The sequence below is a fragment of the Eucyclogobius newberryi genome, unplaced genomic scaffold (assembly GCF_026437365.1).
Source record: "Eucyclogobius newberryi isolate DKJ021-1_F unplaced genomic scaffold, fEucNew1.0.hap1 SCAF_15, whole genome shotgun sequence".
In the NCBI taxonomy this organism is placed as follows: Eukaryota; Metazoa; Chordata; class Actinopteri; order Gobiiformes; family Gobiidae; genus Eucyclogobius; species Eucyclogobius newberryi.
In genome coordinates this window covers 22,894,091-22,911,506 of record NW_027315779.1, presented here as the reverse complement: position 1 = coordinate 22,911,506, position 17,416 = coordinate 22,894,091, and the positions used below count along the sequence as shown (strand labels likewise).

Sequence of the window (17,416 nt, the reverse complement as noted above, 5' to 3'; positions counted from 1 at the left end):
GACGCTCCGATTCCCCCTCAGGTTCCACTATCAGACAGATCTCAACGGGAAACAGCTGCCTGGGCCCCACACTGAAGGACACAATTACTCCTTCGTTGAGCAAGGTTAATGGTTTTGGGACACATTTCGGGTCAGACTTTTATTATAACTTGATTAGATGCGTCGTGCTCTGTTTGAGGAATGAATAAGTTGTGTTTTATATTGCGGATAGTGTTAATTAGTGCAATAAATGCAACTTTTGGTGTAGATTTCAATACCACAATGATAATTAAAGATGACATGTCCAACACGAATCAATATTATTTCTTTATTAAACACTGAGGATCTCTCTGATTCTCTCTGAAGCTCAAGATCATTCTAAAAGGAAAATAATAATTTAGTGTCAATTTGTATCTGATTTTTGATACTTTTGACCCTAATTCCGGATGTGTGCTCAAATTTATGCTCAGTTCCACAGATTTAAAATATTTGTACTTGAAAAAAAGGTTTAGAAAGGACTTTATGCTGCTTTTACTGCAGATAACTATATATTTCAATCCCTCTGAGCTCCTTTAGATGCATACTTACACTTCTCAAAGCAAAGAGTGGCGCTGAATACAGTATTTTTCATATTCAAATGTATTAAGGCTTCTAGAATAAGGTGCATTCTTTATTTTGCATCATATTTTGAACGTGAACTTTCAATGGCGGTACAGGATGAGAAATGATTTTACATGCCAGCAATCTTTACAGCTCAAGTCGAGATGAAAGGGTTGATGCAATAAGGCTTGTAGTAACGTTTTCCGCAAACCGAGACGTCTTCATGCCGTCGCCTTTGTCAGGGAGAAGCATTTCCACTTTGCTTCATTCTAATGAGTTACATTGGTGCAAAGTGCAGGCGTCTGGAAGCATCAGCGCTGGGACTGTTTGATGTTGTACCTCGAGCTAGCAAGGCCAACAAATTGTTTTTTATTACATCATGTTGTTTAACGCCACGTTTTGAAGGCCGGGCATCATGTCTGCTTCCTGTGCACGACATTCTGACTCAAGCTGTTTTTTTTTCTTATTCATTTAGACCTGTCAATCACTTCTTTAGTTATAAACCGTTTTATTGTGTGCAAGCGACATGGATTGTATTTTATAGGCTAAACTGAGAAAAGCATATTAAATGAGTACTGTAATTGGTGAAGGAAATAGCTTTTGCAGCTGCTGACACATTTGCACTGTATTAGCATTTGAATTATTGTTTTATGTTGGACTAGAACCACTTTATTTGATGCATTCACAATGTTTTCTTGGGACCAACTCAAAGACGACACAAAAAGAATGGCTGAATTGAATTTGCACTTATTTTAGATTTTCCAGAACGTTCCAAGTGGGTCCAAGTGTCCCTTTTATTCATTTTAAGCTTATTTTATACATACATACATTAATTTTATTCCTGTGACATATTCTCCTGACTCTTTTTGTGAGGTTTCAGTATTGAATCATAAGATCTTCAAGCTCCTGACAGAAATTAGCCCCAGAATGAAAGAATATTATTTCCTTTTGTCAGCCGAATGCTAAAATCCAAATGTTTTTGTTTGTTCCAGGTAATGAATGTCCAAGAAACGTCCTCCAGCTCCAGCGTTCGCTCTGATTCCTGGAAGAAGGTGCGCTGATAACACAGGCGACATGTAACCCCGGCACAGTGATGAAATGCACTCTGGGTAATTGAGGTGCTGTCCCACTCTAGATCACTATCAGTCCCAACTCAAATGATGTGCATTGTTCCTTTCGGCTGTTTTTTTTTTTTTTTTTTCAAAGTCTCCAGCTATTACAAATTGTCCCTATTAGTATTTGAAAATAAGCTTTGGAGCATCATTTCAGTGCATCGGTTTGGTGCTCGAGGCGAGAGGATCCTGAACAAATGTGCTCTTTATCTTATGTTTGTTATTTACAGTCTGATGGATTTTTTTTTTTTTACTAAATATCAGAAACAAACAGAAATTGGTATGCAAACCAACCGACATTGGAACACCGGGAAAGCACCATTGCCATTCTCAGACGTGGAAAACAATAAGGTAAGTGCACAGGATTTATTTATTTTTATTATGTCCATTCTCTTGCAAAAAGTACAATGTTTTCTTGTTTTTAAGATACTTCAAAGAATGTCTGGGAGAGGCAGTAATGTACTCAAAATTGGAAGTTGCAACAAAGGCAAAACCTGTTACAAAATTGTCACAGGGGGATAACAATTGGCAAGAAAATATAGGTGATTTTACTCCATGATGCAGTTTGAAATTGAACAATGGCGCCTTTTGTTTATTCACTGAAATGGCAAAGGGTGTTCCAAAAAGCACATCGTACATACTGTGTTGTAAGCCCCAAAAAACTTTGCGAGCTTGTCAGACTGTAGAACACCACTGTACATATGGAAAACAGGCCAGAGATGAGACGACAATCCCCCAGACTCCATGAACTTTTGCCTTTGCTGTCTTTTTTTTTTTTTGTGTGCAAAGGAATCAAAGTGTACGGGGAGGATAGTGCCACTCCGGATCGCCTGCTGCTGCGCTGACTGAGGCCTGGACACACTCTCACACATAAAAAACATGAGAACGCGTGGGGTTCTAGCTCCACGGTGGGGCCCCGGCTCTACCCCGCCACCTCTGAGGGCTCCGGTAGGGGGGCGAGAAAGGGGAGCATCTCAGTCAGCAAGGCCAAGCTCCAAACCAAGAGCGATGAAAAGATAATTCCACCCCCCTCCCGCCGCCGCTGGACCTCATGCGGCGTCAAAACCATTTGTGAGCAGTGACAGAGCCAGATTGGGCCGAAAGGATATGAGTGGGAAACTTGAAAAGCTGCTCATATTTCGGCCGACGTGAAAGGATTTGTATAACACGGTGACACATGACGGACTTTCCCATGTAGGCACCGGACAGCTCTTTTATGTTGGCATGTTCAAATAATGAATCTCTTATGCGTAGCGTCCCTTTTTGACCCGCTGCGTCCCGAGCTCCAGTGTCTAGGCTCCAGGTAGGGATGCTGTGCGGACCATCGCGTCGGCCGTGCTTATGGAGAACCGCTGACCTGACCAGGGTACGTTTTTATTAACTCAAGATTACATGCAAAAACTCCTCTTAAAAGGTGCATTATGTAACTTTTCTTGTGAGGGTCTGGCAACGGCTTGTCTCCATGGAGATGTTATATCTTCGCCTCAGATGTTATTATAGTATTACATTACATTCATATTTCTTGCAGTTATCAAATTACAGGTAAGGATGTAAAGATTACAAGGTTAATTGATAATCGTAATTATTTAGGTCACAGTATAATCGTAAAGACTAAAAAAATACAATTGTGACATTTTTAGGGCAGAAATTTCACGGTACCCTTGTTTGGGATATTTAAATCATTTTATTAGACTCAATATTCTGATTTTACATATCTCCAAAACAATCATTGCAACATGTTATCTTTTTTTCCTAAATCTACAAAAGATTTGAATTTTTTGTCACATAGAAATTAACATTTGTATAGAAAATGTCTATGTCTTTCTATGTTAAATCAAAAGAAATGTGATGATTTTAGGTACAAAATTAAGTCCTTTCTTCTCTCCCTTTCCTCTAAAAAGTAAACATAAATGTAAAGTGCTTTTTTATCTTGCTGTTTATGTCCAATTAATCATTCAGAAAGTTTGATTCCATAAAGCAGGTCACATATTGAGGAGCGGTAATGTGTTGGGATTGTATTGTTTTGGTCGTGATGTTAATAATCGCGAATAATTGTTAAATCGTGTTTATTCTCACAATAATCGTTACACTCAAATTTTGAATCATCCCTAATTACAGTTGTTTTATGGTTAAAAAACCCTGCCCTGATGGTGTCACCTGCAAGGAGAAAGATGAGCTTAATGACATTGACACTGTGAAACATTCCAGTCACAGCGAGGCGATTTTGTGATAAGGCAGATATTGTATTGTACTCATGAAATACCAGTAGTTAAATAGTGGATAAACTGTCCGCTGTAATTTCTTTGAAGCCGAAAGCAGCAGGTGTTCCGGAGATAATGCAATGTGACATTTGTCTGCTTTGATTCCGCTTGGCTGCCGAGCAAATCACGTTCTTGTGAAGTCAAAACTGTAAAATGGCTCCAAATCTTCAGGGACCACCTCTCCCCTCTGACTCCAGCAGATGCACACTAGGATACAGCCTCGTTTTAAGCATGAGAATTCACTTTGAGCTGGATAATATTTGAGGCTTTGCAGAAACATGAGCAGAAGCTGGGATTTCATTTTTGGCTATTTTAGTTTTAGTGCAAATTCTGTCTCTTTTCCAGGTGCTGAAATGGAACATACATTTCTGATTCTTTTGCTCTTTGGTAAGGCCTCATCTGTCCAAGCGCAGTTCAATGGATACAATTGCGATGGGAACTTCCACAGCCGCATTCCCGGTGAGAATACGAACTACAGTGGGATTTTTCACACATATGCCCTCTATTACACTTTGTTACATCCATGCCCTTTAATCGAACGGGGGGAAGAAAAGGGTTAAATTTTACACCATTCTAACATGTAATTTAACAATTTCTATGGTAACACTCAATCGTTTCCTGTAAGATTGGCCAGTCCAGTTTGCAGTACTTTTACATTCCCTGTCTATTTATGTCCATTCTAAGTTTATGTTTAGCATTTAGCTTAAGATATATCTATTAAGAATAATAGTGCATCTTAAGAAATGTGATTCTTAAATAGAATTATGATGGAAACTACTATGGAAACAAATTTCTAAATACCTCAATACCATTTAATCCAGAACATAATCTATTTTGGATTGGCTGCACATTTCTGTTCACTTGTTTTAGTTAAGTGATCTTGGAAATGCTTTCTTTAGATCTTTGAAACTAAATTGCTCCAAAATATTTTCAAGAATGACCATCTGGCCCTTGTTCACCCGCTCACAAACGTCTTCAAAGGGACTCGGTTTGATCTGGGGTTAAAACAACCTTCCACACAGCCGTAGAATATGTAGTTCTGGTGTTATTCCACAGTGGAGAGGGACATCAGCGTGTACTGCGGAGTCCAGACCATCACCCTCAAGATTAACTTCTGCCCCGTGCTCTTCTCCGGTTACACGGACACTGACCTGGCCCTCAACGGTCGCCATGGAGACGCACACTGCCGCGGCTTCATCAATAACAACACTTTCCCCACGCTGGTTATCTTTAGCATCAGCCTGGCCACGCTGGAGTCCTGTGGCAGCGCACTAACGGTAAGAAACATCCAGGTAATGACAAGTGCCCTGACGGCGTATCAAAGCTGTACCGGGCCGTGTTGACACAGATGGGAGACAGGGCGTGTGCTTTAGGTGGAAAACCTTTAAACTCTCTGGACAAGTCTGGAAAATATAGTGGGAGCTGACTGTTTGTACAAAAATAAAAGACCTAATTTTGTAAAACTTTGCATGTATACTTACTAAAACACCTGGTTAGTGACGGGTTCTCAGTAAAAATAGAGTCAAGTGATTTAGTGTGTGTAAGTTTAGCAGCTCTCACTGAAGCAGAATGAGGGCAGCGCTGATTTTGCTCAGGCTGCTTTTAAGCATAAATTATAAGAACATTTACAAAGTGCATATTTATTCTGTATTCTTTGTTTATGAATAATCTTTGGGTGAGAAATGCTATTTTAGTATTGAGATAAATTGGACTAGTTACAACTAATGTCTTTGTTTTGTTTAAAAAGTGTGCTATAAAGCAAATGTAGAGGATTTATCGAGCCAAACTTAATTGCTAGCATGGTGTATAGAAAATGCACAGAAAACCAAACACTAGATTTTAATTCTGGTTATTTTGTGCTATTATTTGATTAAATGAACTACAAATGATTATAATTGCAATTTCTTTAGACACACACTTTTATTTCAATTCTAACCTTTAGTTGAAGAGAATATGCATTGTATTATTATGTATTGCGTCTACTTTCAGTTCTTTATAACGCAGCTATTTCATGATAAAGTTGATAAAGCTATTACAATGGCTTGTTCTAGTATTTTCCAGTACCAGCAGGTTTTTACATTCCTGCTGGCGTGATTTTGACACATCTTTACATCTCAAATACCCCCATTAGGCCACCGCAACAGCGCATTAAACATGTATGACAGTAGATTTGCAAGCAAGAGCTGACAAGGCAAACTCCAACAGTGAGCTTTTCTTCGCAGAGCAGAAAGTTGAGTACAAAGAGGATCAAAAGAGTGTTATTTCTCAGGCGTCTGTCTCCACCGTATTCACCCTCCGATGTCGACAACTCCTGTTTATCCTGCGTGGGAACTCGGGCCAGTGCTTGTTATCCTGGCGCGGGAGTTTAGCGTGTGTGCCGAGCTGGATGCCTCTGTCGTTTTGTACCACATGCGCTGGGACAGTTCCCGGAGGTGTGCTTCAGATAAGGCTGATGGAGTTTAGGATTAGCGGGCGGCATTAGTATGCTCTGTGGAATGGATGATACTATCGGGGTTTGTCCAGCGTGGCCACAGTTTGATAATGGTGGTCTTTTCTGTGTGCAGAGATGGAATGATGAGTGCTTGCACATTTACAAGAACGTCTTTGAAATAAAAAAAATTGGTTTTCTGTTTCGGCTCTGTCGTGTAAAAGAGGGAAGACTTACAAGTGTGCGGTTTGTTCTAGCAGCAATATGAAGAGTAGCTGTAGTATCATGTTCGCCCACTCACCCAGTTTTTAGCAGTTCCACCCTGTGCTGTTGTGCTGTTGTTGCATCCTTGGGCAAGACACTTTGTTCACCTCGTTGCCATGGTTCGTTTGTGACCGTGTGTTTGAAAGGCAGAAAATGAACAAAAGAGATTAGCTCAAGTTTGTGATCCTATGTGTATAGTCTATTAATATGCACATGGAATATATATAAAGCAGTGGTAGTAGTTGTTGTTGTTGTTGTTGTTGCAAATGTCATTACAAATAGTTCTCTCTCTGGAGTAGTTCATACAAAAGTACTTTTATCACCTGCTACATTGTATTATGGCACCAGCAATAGGTCTTTTTTACACCTTTATAGTGTACAAAACACACTGACAGGGATCAGTATTACACTACATCCCCCCTACGCCCTCCTCTTCCTTTCCTTCCTCAAAGAAAAGAGTAATAATCAACCAAATAAACAAAATATAATAATAAAAAATGATGAAGAACATTCATGGTATCGTTAAATAACAAACACGAAAATCAACATTAATTTGGTCCATCCACAGTAGCTTGCCCCCCCACCCCAACCCCAGTCTCCACCCAATACTGACTTTATTATTTAGGAGTTAAGACAAACATTATCATCATAGTATTTTTCGGTTGAGTATTTGCATTTCTACCTGTAAATAATCTCTTTTAAGTAGCAGTTTGTGTACTTTCTGCTCTTCGCGTGCAGGTCTTCGCAGCCCATGGTCCCAACGCCTATGGAAACATATCCCTGGTGCAGATTGGGAGTGTGGCGGGGTACATCGACACCCCGGACCCCTCCACCGTCATCAGCTACCTGCCCGGGCTGCAGTACAAGTTCAGCTGCAGCTACCCCCTGGAATATCTGGTCAATAACACACAGCTCGCCTCGTAAGTCTCACTGTAGTGTCCAGAATAGAAGCGTTGCCTTGGCACAGCAGACAGAGTGCTCTTAGATGGTGTAAGGATGGCTGAGTCGCTCACTTTGGTTGTAGAGGCACTTGAGGATTCATTCTCTTGGATAAGGGCTGTATTGGCTGCAACATAAGAGCGTAAAGGATGACATTCTGTAAGATACCGACAAACGTACTCACCATATGTGACAAAAACTTCAAATCTTTAGTAGATTTAGGAGAAAAGAATATGATATTGCAATTATAGTCTAATAAAACTGTTTAAATATCCCAAACAAGTATACAGGGATATTTCTGCCCTTTTAAGGTTGATTTTAAGGTTGATTTTAAGATTGATTTTAAGGTTGATTTTAAGATTGATTTTAAGGTTGATTTTAAGGTTGATTTTAAGATTGATTTTAAGGTTGATTTTAAGGTTGATTTTAAGATTGATTTTAAGGTTGATTTTAAGATTGATTTTAAGGTTGATTTTAAGATTGATTTTAAGGTTGATTTTAAGATTGATTTTAAGGTTGATTTTAAGATTGATTTTTAGGTTGATTTTATGGTCTATTCACGTTTAGAGGTAGACTTCAACCTCAACCAGGACATTTACAGGCACATTTGAGCACATCCCTAATGCATAGTTAAAATATTGTTTGAATTTTGTAATCAAAATAATGCAGCTAATTATTTGTCTTACAGAAGACTCTTAGCTTATTTGCATTTTAAATTGAAAGCTATTCTAAACCAGACTATGCTCTAAACACACGGCCAATGTGTGAAACTGCTGGACTGGAAGCTGAACATTGTGCCAAGGTTCAGCCTCACAAAATATTATTTTCAATGCCCCTACATGTGAAAACACACTGGTTGATTGGTTACAGACAATGTTGATTACTAAACCATATAGAAAGTTTTGCGGAATAGTTTTTAATTAGTCTCAGAACAGCCTGGTGTTATGCAAACTATTGACAAAGTTAGTAAAACAAAATAAACTCTCAGTTATTTGCTGGCAATAAATACAGTTTATCGATTCAATAACATAAGACATCACCTAATAAAGTATGCACTATTTAGTTTTCTAGTACAAACAGCCCATTTCTTTACACTATAAAACACACATCATTAAAATACATTAAAAAGATAACAGATACTTTGGAATCACTTATAATCACTGAAACATGAAGATTCTCTGGTTTCATTATGTCTCAGTATATCTATTTCACAGGTCACTTTAGGATAAAAATGCTTCTTGCTCCTGCTGATAAACCGTCTGCAATTCAATTAAAGCCACAGTGCAATAATGTGGTTTAAAATTCCGTCAAGGACATTTTAAATATATTTTGCTAATACGAGTTCATTCATTTTCATCTTTATCTTTGTCAAAGGTCAGCAGCTGCAATATCCGTGAAGGAGAGCGACGGTACATTTGTCAGCACGCTCAACCTGCTCCTGTACAACGTAAGTTCACACCGGTGCAACGGAGAACTTGTGAACCCGCTGTTAGCAAAAAAAAGCCTAGGGATGTGTTTGTATGGGACGCATTCAATTGCAGAGGAAGCTTCATATCATTTGCACCTTTTTAGATTTGTAACTGCCGCAATTACCCCATGCGATGATCCATGTAGGAGACAAGGGAGATACGGAAAGCTTCAAAAGGTCTTGCAAATTACCTATAATCCTCTAATTGGAGCAGATTATTCTCAATTTACCCCCCAATTCATGTCACGGGCTAGATTCCCTTGTCAAGTTGATCCAAACATGAATGATAAGTGGGATTCTACGGGTGCCAGATGATGGTGATAAATTATCCTGCAAATTGGGTGATAGAGAAATGATTTGTGTGTTTTGTGCTTCCAGGATTCATCGTACGTTCAGCAGCTGGCGATCCCCATGGCAGGGCTGACTTTGAAGACCAGGGTGTTTGCCGCGGTCAAAGCCACCAATCTGGACAGACGGTAATTATATCAACATCAATGAGACGGATCAAATTCACCTTTTTACAATTTTTTTTTTTTTTTATATCCAGTATCTATCAGCGTAGCAAGGTACCTAATCCCTTTGTTCAAACGGCGTATCTCATCTGTCTTGGACTTGATAAAGAACATGTCACTGAACTGAAACACTATTCCTCGGTAAATGAAAAGTAAAAGTATGCAAGGCAAACGCCCACCCGGAGGATGGAGAACAATGGCAGTGAAAAGACATGCCGCAGTGACGCACAGTGGGGAAAACACACAAAAGAAAACGCTGGCATAAATATGATAGACATACTGGTATACTGAGCCTATAAAAAACTGATATTATGGCAGAAATAATGACTGGGCTTGAACTGTGTGAATGACATCCCGCTCACAGTTTAAACATTTGAACCAAGAACATTTTTGCACATTTATCAGGTACAGAACGTATTGGATTAAAAATATATTGTGTGTTTATATGTTAATGTTAATGTATGGCATTCAACTTATCATTATAGATAGTGTTATTATTGTTATTAATTATAATAATGACAATAATAATGATTATGATTATAACAAAACGGTAATAATAATGTATTCCAGACAAAGCAATACAATTACACATTGAGGCATGCATTTGCTGCTGTACTTGCTTTTTACAGTCTTAAAAATGTGAACTGAATAAATAGTTGATTTGAACATGCTTGCAGTGGTCCAAACTTCTCATCATTAACTTTGATGAGTTTCTAAACGATTTTTACAACATTCAGAGGCCAGAGTGAGTTTTGCCATCAAGGTAAAGCTAACAACAACTAACATTCTAACAGTGCACATCCTGGTTTGTGGAGGAAAAATACTTTTTAATTAGACACAGACAGCACATCTCATTTTCACCAAGCAGGGGCAAACAGTTTACTTTTATTTTGTTTTACTTTATTACATGAATAAAGTAAAACACACGTAACATAACAAATATATATGTGCAATTGCCACAGCCATTAAGACAGACCCTTCATTACACATAAGAGACCAAAAAGTACCATTAAAATGAATGAATGTGGAAAACATGTGGTAATGGCTAATTAGTCAGACAGCTGTGCAGTTGTTAAATGAACTTAAAACATGCTGTTGTTTTTGTACCGTGCACATAATATTGGAGTAAACTCCTCTTGTTAGCTTGTTCAAATTGCCTACAATTGTACATTGTAGTGATTTGAATCTCTTCACAGAATGTACGGTAAAAGAGTTGTAAGTGACATGTGTCTGAGGATGCCCAACATATGGTCTGTTCAGCCCATTGAGCCACTGCATCCAGCATCAAGTTGTTTGACATGTTGTGAATTTCCAATGACCTTTTGCTAGAGGAGATTTAAACTGAAGCAAAACAGCCCTAGGGAGAAAATGCATTTGAATAACTAAAGTTGTGGAACCGAGAGAATGTGCCTCAGAACTGTTCATACAAAACAGACCCCAAAAATAGCACCAAACATAACAGAAACCCCTTCATGTGAAACAGATGGAACGTTCTTATGGACTACTGCTACACCACCCCCTCTGGAAACCCCAACGATGACCTCCGCTACGACCTTTTCTTTAGGTAATGCACATGCCATAACCAATTGCTCCATTTCCTCTCCTAATTGCGATCATGTCTAAGTCGTTATTTTTGTCGGTGTTGGAAAGCAGCTGTGATAAGGACCCTCAGACGGCGATCCTGGAGAATGGGAAGAGCCAGATGGGGCGATTTTCCTTCGAAGTGTTCCGCTTCGTAAAGCACAAGAACCAGAAGATGTCCACCGTCTTCCTGCACTGTGTTACCAAGCTGTGCCGCTCTGATGACTGCCCCATGCTCATGCCGGTGAGGCCGATATAACGTTTACACCCACACAGAAATGACCAGTGTCAAAAGTGCAGAAATGGCAACCAAAGCTACGGTGTGTCGTATGTAGCTCTTTTAGTCACTCAGTACGAGATGAGAAAGCAAAATATACAGGATCACACATGAAATTCAAGTATCTAATGCGATTATTGTTGTGATTCAGGAAAAATATAGGGTTTTTTATTAGTTTTGAAAATTTGTAATGTGATGTTAAGGCCCTCTGCTTTGTATAAGTTTCAAAATGCAGCCCTCGGTGAAAAAAGTTTGGACATCGCTGCCCTCAACCATTCAAGATTTGTTTTAACATATTCAGGTACAAAGTAATCTGCTCTTCCTTATTTCCAAATCACTTCAACTATGCATTTGTAGCAGTGACATTAACTGTCTACCCTTTTTCCAAACACAAAACTTTGCTTTCAAGCAGCGGACATTTGTCAACAAGACATTCAATAATGACTCGATGTGGTACATATTTATTGCCATACTCTTGGAACTAGAAAGACAAGCAGATTTATCGCTTGTCATTAAATCAGGTCATCCCACTCCCCTTTCCAACCGTGCTTCATTGATGCCTAATTGACAAAACATGCGGGCAGCTAGTGTTCAATAAAAGATGACAAAGCTGAGCTATGTCAGGATATGCTCTTGACGTACGTCCAATATAATATGAGTCGTTCCGTAGCTCCTTTTTCTATTATTCATCTTACATTTTCACCTATGAATCATCGATGGATCCGGCAACTACGAGGAATAATACATGTATCTATAGATTTAGATCACCAAGTGCAGCCTTCCGCTTCAGAATCACAACCATCAATATGTTCTGTATCAGATTTCAAAATGTCACGTCTGCTTTTACTAGCAAAAAATGAGAAATTGTACGGCCCGCGAATGCCTTATCACATGCAGAATAATGGAACACGAGGAGGAACTTTGACTGCCACTGCTAACCATATCTGCTTTTACCGTTTGTCATAGATCTGTGGCAGCAGAAAAAAACGGGACGTCTCCGAGGAGAAGGAATCAAACGGAGCATCTGGAAACGCCGTTCTGACTGCCGGGCCTATCATCACGCGGAGTGGTATGGTTTGATAACAATCCTCTATCTCCCAGTCCTCCTTACAGTCTATTTTCCCTGCGCCAACCAACTGACACTACTTCGCCATCCGAATCGAGATGTCTCTTTCATTCACTCTGAACTATAGTACTTAAGGTGCCGCGCTAGAGGCTCCAAAGTAAAAAAAAATCCTCGCTTGTAGACATGATTTTCTATAAATGTTGAAGATTGCTATTCATTGCGGACAAAACACTTGCAGAAATCCAGGGGGGGTAATGCAGATGAATTGTGTTGAGTGCAGACGTCCTTGAATACTTGATAGAAACTAGAGGTACATATGACAAAGATTACAGGTTAATCTACAGTCCGTCCCAGAATCCTTAGCAGTATTGTTGTCATCCAAATTATACCAATAGAAACACAACAAGTGCACTAATATTGGTTTGAAATATAACTTTTTTTATAAAGAGTACCAGCATCTGCTTGTCTCCAGATGTTATGGCTTTGCTTGAAACGTTTCACAGAATGATATTAAAACTATCTATCTCCATGGAGACAAGCAGGCCACGCCAACAGGCCAGATTACAGGTCAGGTCTGTGGAGAGGTGACCCTGCTCAAAGTAAGAAAGCATCTAAAAGGCTTTCGAGGTATTACATTAATGGTGCTGTACCTGATTTCTACACTCTTGAAAATGTGAAACGCAGCAGTAGTTTGCTGTATAACTTATCTGAAGGTGACAACAACTATCATCCTAATGGTTATGCTTCATGGAGAGTAGAGGCAGAGAGCGCACTGCAGTCTCATTTTCACCCTAAGAGCTGCTTTTACACGATATCTGTGCTGGAGCGAAACAGGTTTTACTTTAGTGTATGAAAAAAATGCATACAGCCACTTTAATATATAACATACAAAATATCTGTTGTTTGGATAGACGCACCTTAGAAACCTGCCTAAACCTCCACATAAGATTTGATCTTGAACATGTTTCTTTTAGGTTAATGTAAAACAAGCCTGCTCATTACACTGTGTATTGTGTTCTCCAATCTTTTCAGCCCTGTCCTGATTTTTGCCTACCACTGTTTTTAACTGACTTGAGATATGATACTAGCATTATGAAGAGACCTAGTTTGGTTGAAAAGTGCCTGAGGCCATAATCGTGATTTATGGTCATGATTCAGAAATTATACGCACTTCACTTGTCCCTGAGTGTCCTCTTTTTGCTGTTTTGCAGAAGAAACTCCAACTAACAACTCACAGTGGGGTAAGACTTCTCATTAAACATACTATTATACCTAGGCCTGAAAGATATGATGACATAATTTGTTAAAAGTAGTAAATCTTTAAACTCTCCGAAACCTGTTATCAGCCGTATGCCTGGCAGGTGCATTTATGGGGCCCCTATTCATTATAATTGCACCTTGGTGAGTTATTTTCAATAAAACTATTTAAACTGACTATTGAAAACTCAACTTCAATTGTTGCTGGCTTGCAGGTAGGAGAAGGCGCTAAGGCAATTCACAGCAATTAGCCGGCAGAGAGAAGCCATCCTTTCAAAGAAGGCTAAACGGGTGTGAGTTGTTCCAAGCAGGAGGCGCTCTATTTTGGTTTATTTGATTTAAATATCGGTGTAGAAAATGTTTCTGATGCTTTACCAGATGGATTTCTTCCTTCCATTGATTTTGAATGTCACAGCAATTTGACTCCTGCTGTTCAAAGTCTGAATTGTTCTAAGCTTTCAAATGTCATTGTAGCTGAGGCAGGAAATATCTCTGTGTGACCTGAACAAAAAAATGAACCGTTTATACAACAGTTTATATTGTGTGAAACTTGTGCAAAATCAGTAGCTCCTTTTTGTTTATGACATGCTTTGAGAACACAAGTTAAAGGACGATTTTTTTCATCAAATTTTTTATCATATTTCCTCGTGGCGTGGATAAATCATTTGTCCTGCCACGTATCAATCATAAAACGCACCTATCGCTCACCTGCAGCCGCGTGCGGTTCGTCCCCACGTTTCCGCGTGCCTAAGCGCATGGATCTATCATAATATAGTTCCCTCAGTGTACGGGGCAAAATGAAGACGGAGAAAGACAGTTGGAGCTGACGCAGAAGTGGACAGAAATCTACGGGAGACGAGAGATGCGATGCGCTCCGTTGCGCTAATAAACAAACGCACGTGTGTGTTGTATCAGTCCGCACGGGGGAGTGCGCATGCGCACTTCCGCCTGCGTTCTCAAATCTCCGAAAAATCGTCCATACCGCCTTTAACAATAACCAGCCATGTACATGTGTCAGTGTTAAGGTAGAGCACGTCATTACTGTACGCACTTTGATTTCATTTGAACTATCCATGAAAGTTCATGTAAAATCTACATTGAAGATCTAGGACGGCAAGACAGACCACAATAATGTGCTTGTTATTCAGAATCACAATCAGAAAGGAGTTTTTTACCATTGTCAATGGACAAGATTAAAAAAAACTATGAACTTACTTTTAATATGTCAGAAAAGGGCGTTCACTTATAATAACCAAAGAAACTGAATTTGAACAAACCTAATTGCACTTTTACCTGACGGCAAATGGTTTTCAACGTCTCTGTCTGGGTTTTTAGGCAGGGTGCTTATGCTCCTGTCACATCCCTAAATTATAATAAGAAACGGGAGGAGTACAATCATTTTGGTGGAGCCACACTACATCTTTTCCATATTAATTCAATCAGTTATTTAATCAAGATAAAAACTCAAGTGTCCCGGCCAAACGGCAGGAGCACAAATCAAATACTGTCATTCGCAGCTACAAACAGAATCTACATTGAGCAAGCGCTTTACAGAGAGTTGTCCTGTCCAACGCCTCTGATTATAACTACTCCACTACCATGAAACGTTGTACTTTACTACCACGTTTCATCTGAGTGTTATGAAGTGTTAACAGTCGTGTGTCTGTGCTCAGGTCATCTGAAGTCCCCCACATTTCAAGTGAACTCGGTGACCAGTGCGCTCATCTCTGGTGTGGTCATCCTGGGCGTCATGAGCGCGTGCCTCTTCGTCCTCTCCCTCACTCTCCTCAGAGGCAAACGTCTTCCTTCCAGCGGCCTCACTGGAGCTCGCAACCCGGGATTCAGCTAGAACCGGGTCAAAGTGCACATGCCCCTGACGGATCCACCTCTCGTTAGTGTTCAAGAAAGGTTTTACAACTTGAATACAGTCAGACTCTTATCTACATTCGGAACTAAAGTTTTATACCTCAGACACAATTTTCAGGTGCTTACGAGGGATGTTCATGTTATTAATAGTGTGTAGCTGTCAAATTAGCTTGTATTGCTAAGTATAGCATGTGCATTCATCACATAAAATTTAATTATGCTTTAAATTAATTAAAAAAGTAATTTAACCTCACAAGTCAACATTATCCTAAATAACAATTATCGGTACTTAGCAGAGTTGTGTTTTATATCAAAGAATAATTTAAATTGTCACTTTAGCCCATGAAGACGAGCTGCGTCCTTGGTAACTATAGTTTTGTGTGTTGAAAGGGCACTGAATATAGAATTATTCTGTGCATATAGAAAATATTGCACTTATATTTACTTGATTTGAAGCTTTGTCTTGTGTGCTATTTATTAACATAGAGTCGTTAAATGTATTAACATTAAAGTCTTTTAATTTTGTAATTATTTAAATGCAATTGTATTTATTAGAAAATGTATAGTGCACTCTTCCAGATGTTTAATTTATTATTGTCCATTTTAAAGTAGCTTTACAGTTAATTTAATGTTGAATTACGTGGTGTCTAATCATAGCTTTTGTTTTATATTTTCTCTATCAATAAAACTATAACCTGCAGTGTTAAGCTAATACTGTCTTTTGAATTGATTGTATACAAGTGAAGTATGACACTAAATGTGACAGAAACGCATCGTGATGTTTTGTCCCTTCTATTTTGAAGTTAAGAAACAAATCCAAGGTCACATAACGTGTCACGTGTACAATGTGATACTACACATGTGAGAAATGTATACGGCTACATTATGTGTTAACTTGAAGTGTGCACGTCACAGCTTCAGGCGCTACTTTTGCCTTCAAACTATTTATTATAACCGTGTAAAAAGTTTAGAAAAAAACATCAGCCTAGACATTATAGAAGTGACTCAGATATAGTTTTACCTAAGGGCCCCACACAAAATTCCGAGCTTGCATTTTCTTCAGAGGTAAGTGAGCCTGTTGTTGTGCTGTCTCAGTATTGTGTGCAGTGGGCGGAGGCAACTAATAAATACATTTAACTGGACTGGGACATTAACTACCACGCCCTCACCTTTGAGCCCATGTCCTCTGCTCATATTTAATAACTTCCTTCCTGTTTTTGTCTTCAGGATGTGTAAACAACAATCCAGTATAATGTGATCTCCATTAGATCATAGAGAATGTGCAGGTGCAAAGAAGGTAAAGGTTTGTAGCCAGAGCATGGTTTATCATTTAAAATATATAATATCTAGTTTGTTTAGAATAGCTGATTGCTCATTTCTTATCACCCCCCTTGACTCATGGTTAAGTTCAATTTGATAATGGCATACAGTCATTTCAGATGGATTTGAAAGACACATCCAAATTGATGATCCACAAATGTTCAGCCTCATCATTATTTGTTAAGAATTAGCGCCACAAACTTGTCACATCAATCTTGTAGTTTTAAATCCTTTCAGCTGACTAATCGTCACTTCACTCTTGTTCATATATCCTGACCGTGCCAAGATTTGTTTACAGATATTACAGAGATATTAACCATAAATCAACAATCTGATTCACATTTCCAATTCCAAATGTTTATGATCACATCACAATCATATGAACTCACTTTTATCCTCCACATCCAAGATATTTTAGCACCAAAGATCCAGCAGAATAGCCTTTAGCTTTAGATACATAACTGGGTTTCTTGTAATTAATTAGAA

The 17,416-nt window shown here is 39.0% G+C and overlaps 1 protein-coding gene across 2 annotated transcripts; it reads left to right on the top strand.

Annotated features, from left to right (window-relative positions):
- Window positions 1–2,587: 2,587 nt before the first annotated feature.
- On the top strand, window positions 2,588–15,823 carry zpld1a (zona pellucida-like domain containing 1a). Of its 2 annotated transcripts, none has more exons than XM_072445586.1 (11): window positions 2,588–3,057; window positions 4,298–4,411; window positions 5,009–5,229; window positions 7,383–7,564; window positions 8,958–9,030; window positions 9,430–9,527; window positions 11,047–11,127; window positions 11,217–11,388; window positions 12,388–12,490; window positions 13,699–13,728; window positions 15,418–15,823. In XM_072445586.1, the coding sequence occupies exons 2-11, from the start codon at window positions 4,306–4,308 to the stop codon at window positions 15,591–15,593; spliced, it is 1,242 nt and encodes a 413-aa protein (XP_072301687.1). In that variant the 5' UTR covers window positions 2,588–3,057; window positions 4,298–4,305; the 3' UTR covers window positions 15,594–15,823. The 2 variants fall into 2 exon arrangements, with proteins under 2 accessions (XP_072301687.1, XP_072301686.1); XM_072445585.1 differs by having other exon boundaries at window positions 11,214–11,388.
- The last annotated feature ends 1,593 nt before the right edge of the window (window positions 15,824–17,416 follow it).

Bases quoted from the DNA above. Each gene is read 5' to 3' on its own strand.
- zpld1a (XM_072445585.1), top strand. From the start codon at position 4,306: ATGGAACATACATTTCTGATTCTTTTGCTCTTTGGTAAGGCCTCATCT. The intron at 4,412-5,008 runs GTGAGAATACGA...GTTATTCCACAG, and splicing joins CTTCCACAGCCGCATTCCCG to TGGAGAGGGACATCAGCGTG. The intron at 7,565-8,957 runs GTAAGTCTCACT...TCTTTGTCAAAG, and splicing joins AATAACACACAGCTCGCCTC to GTCAGCAGCTGCAATATCCG.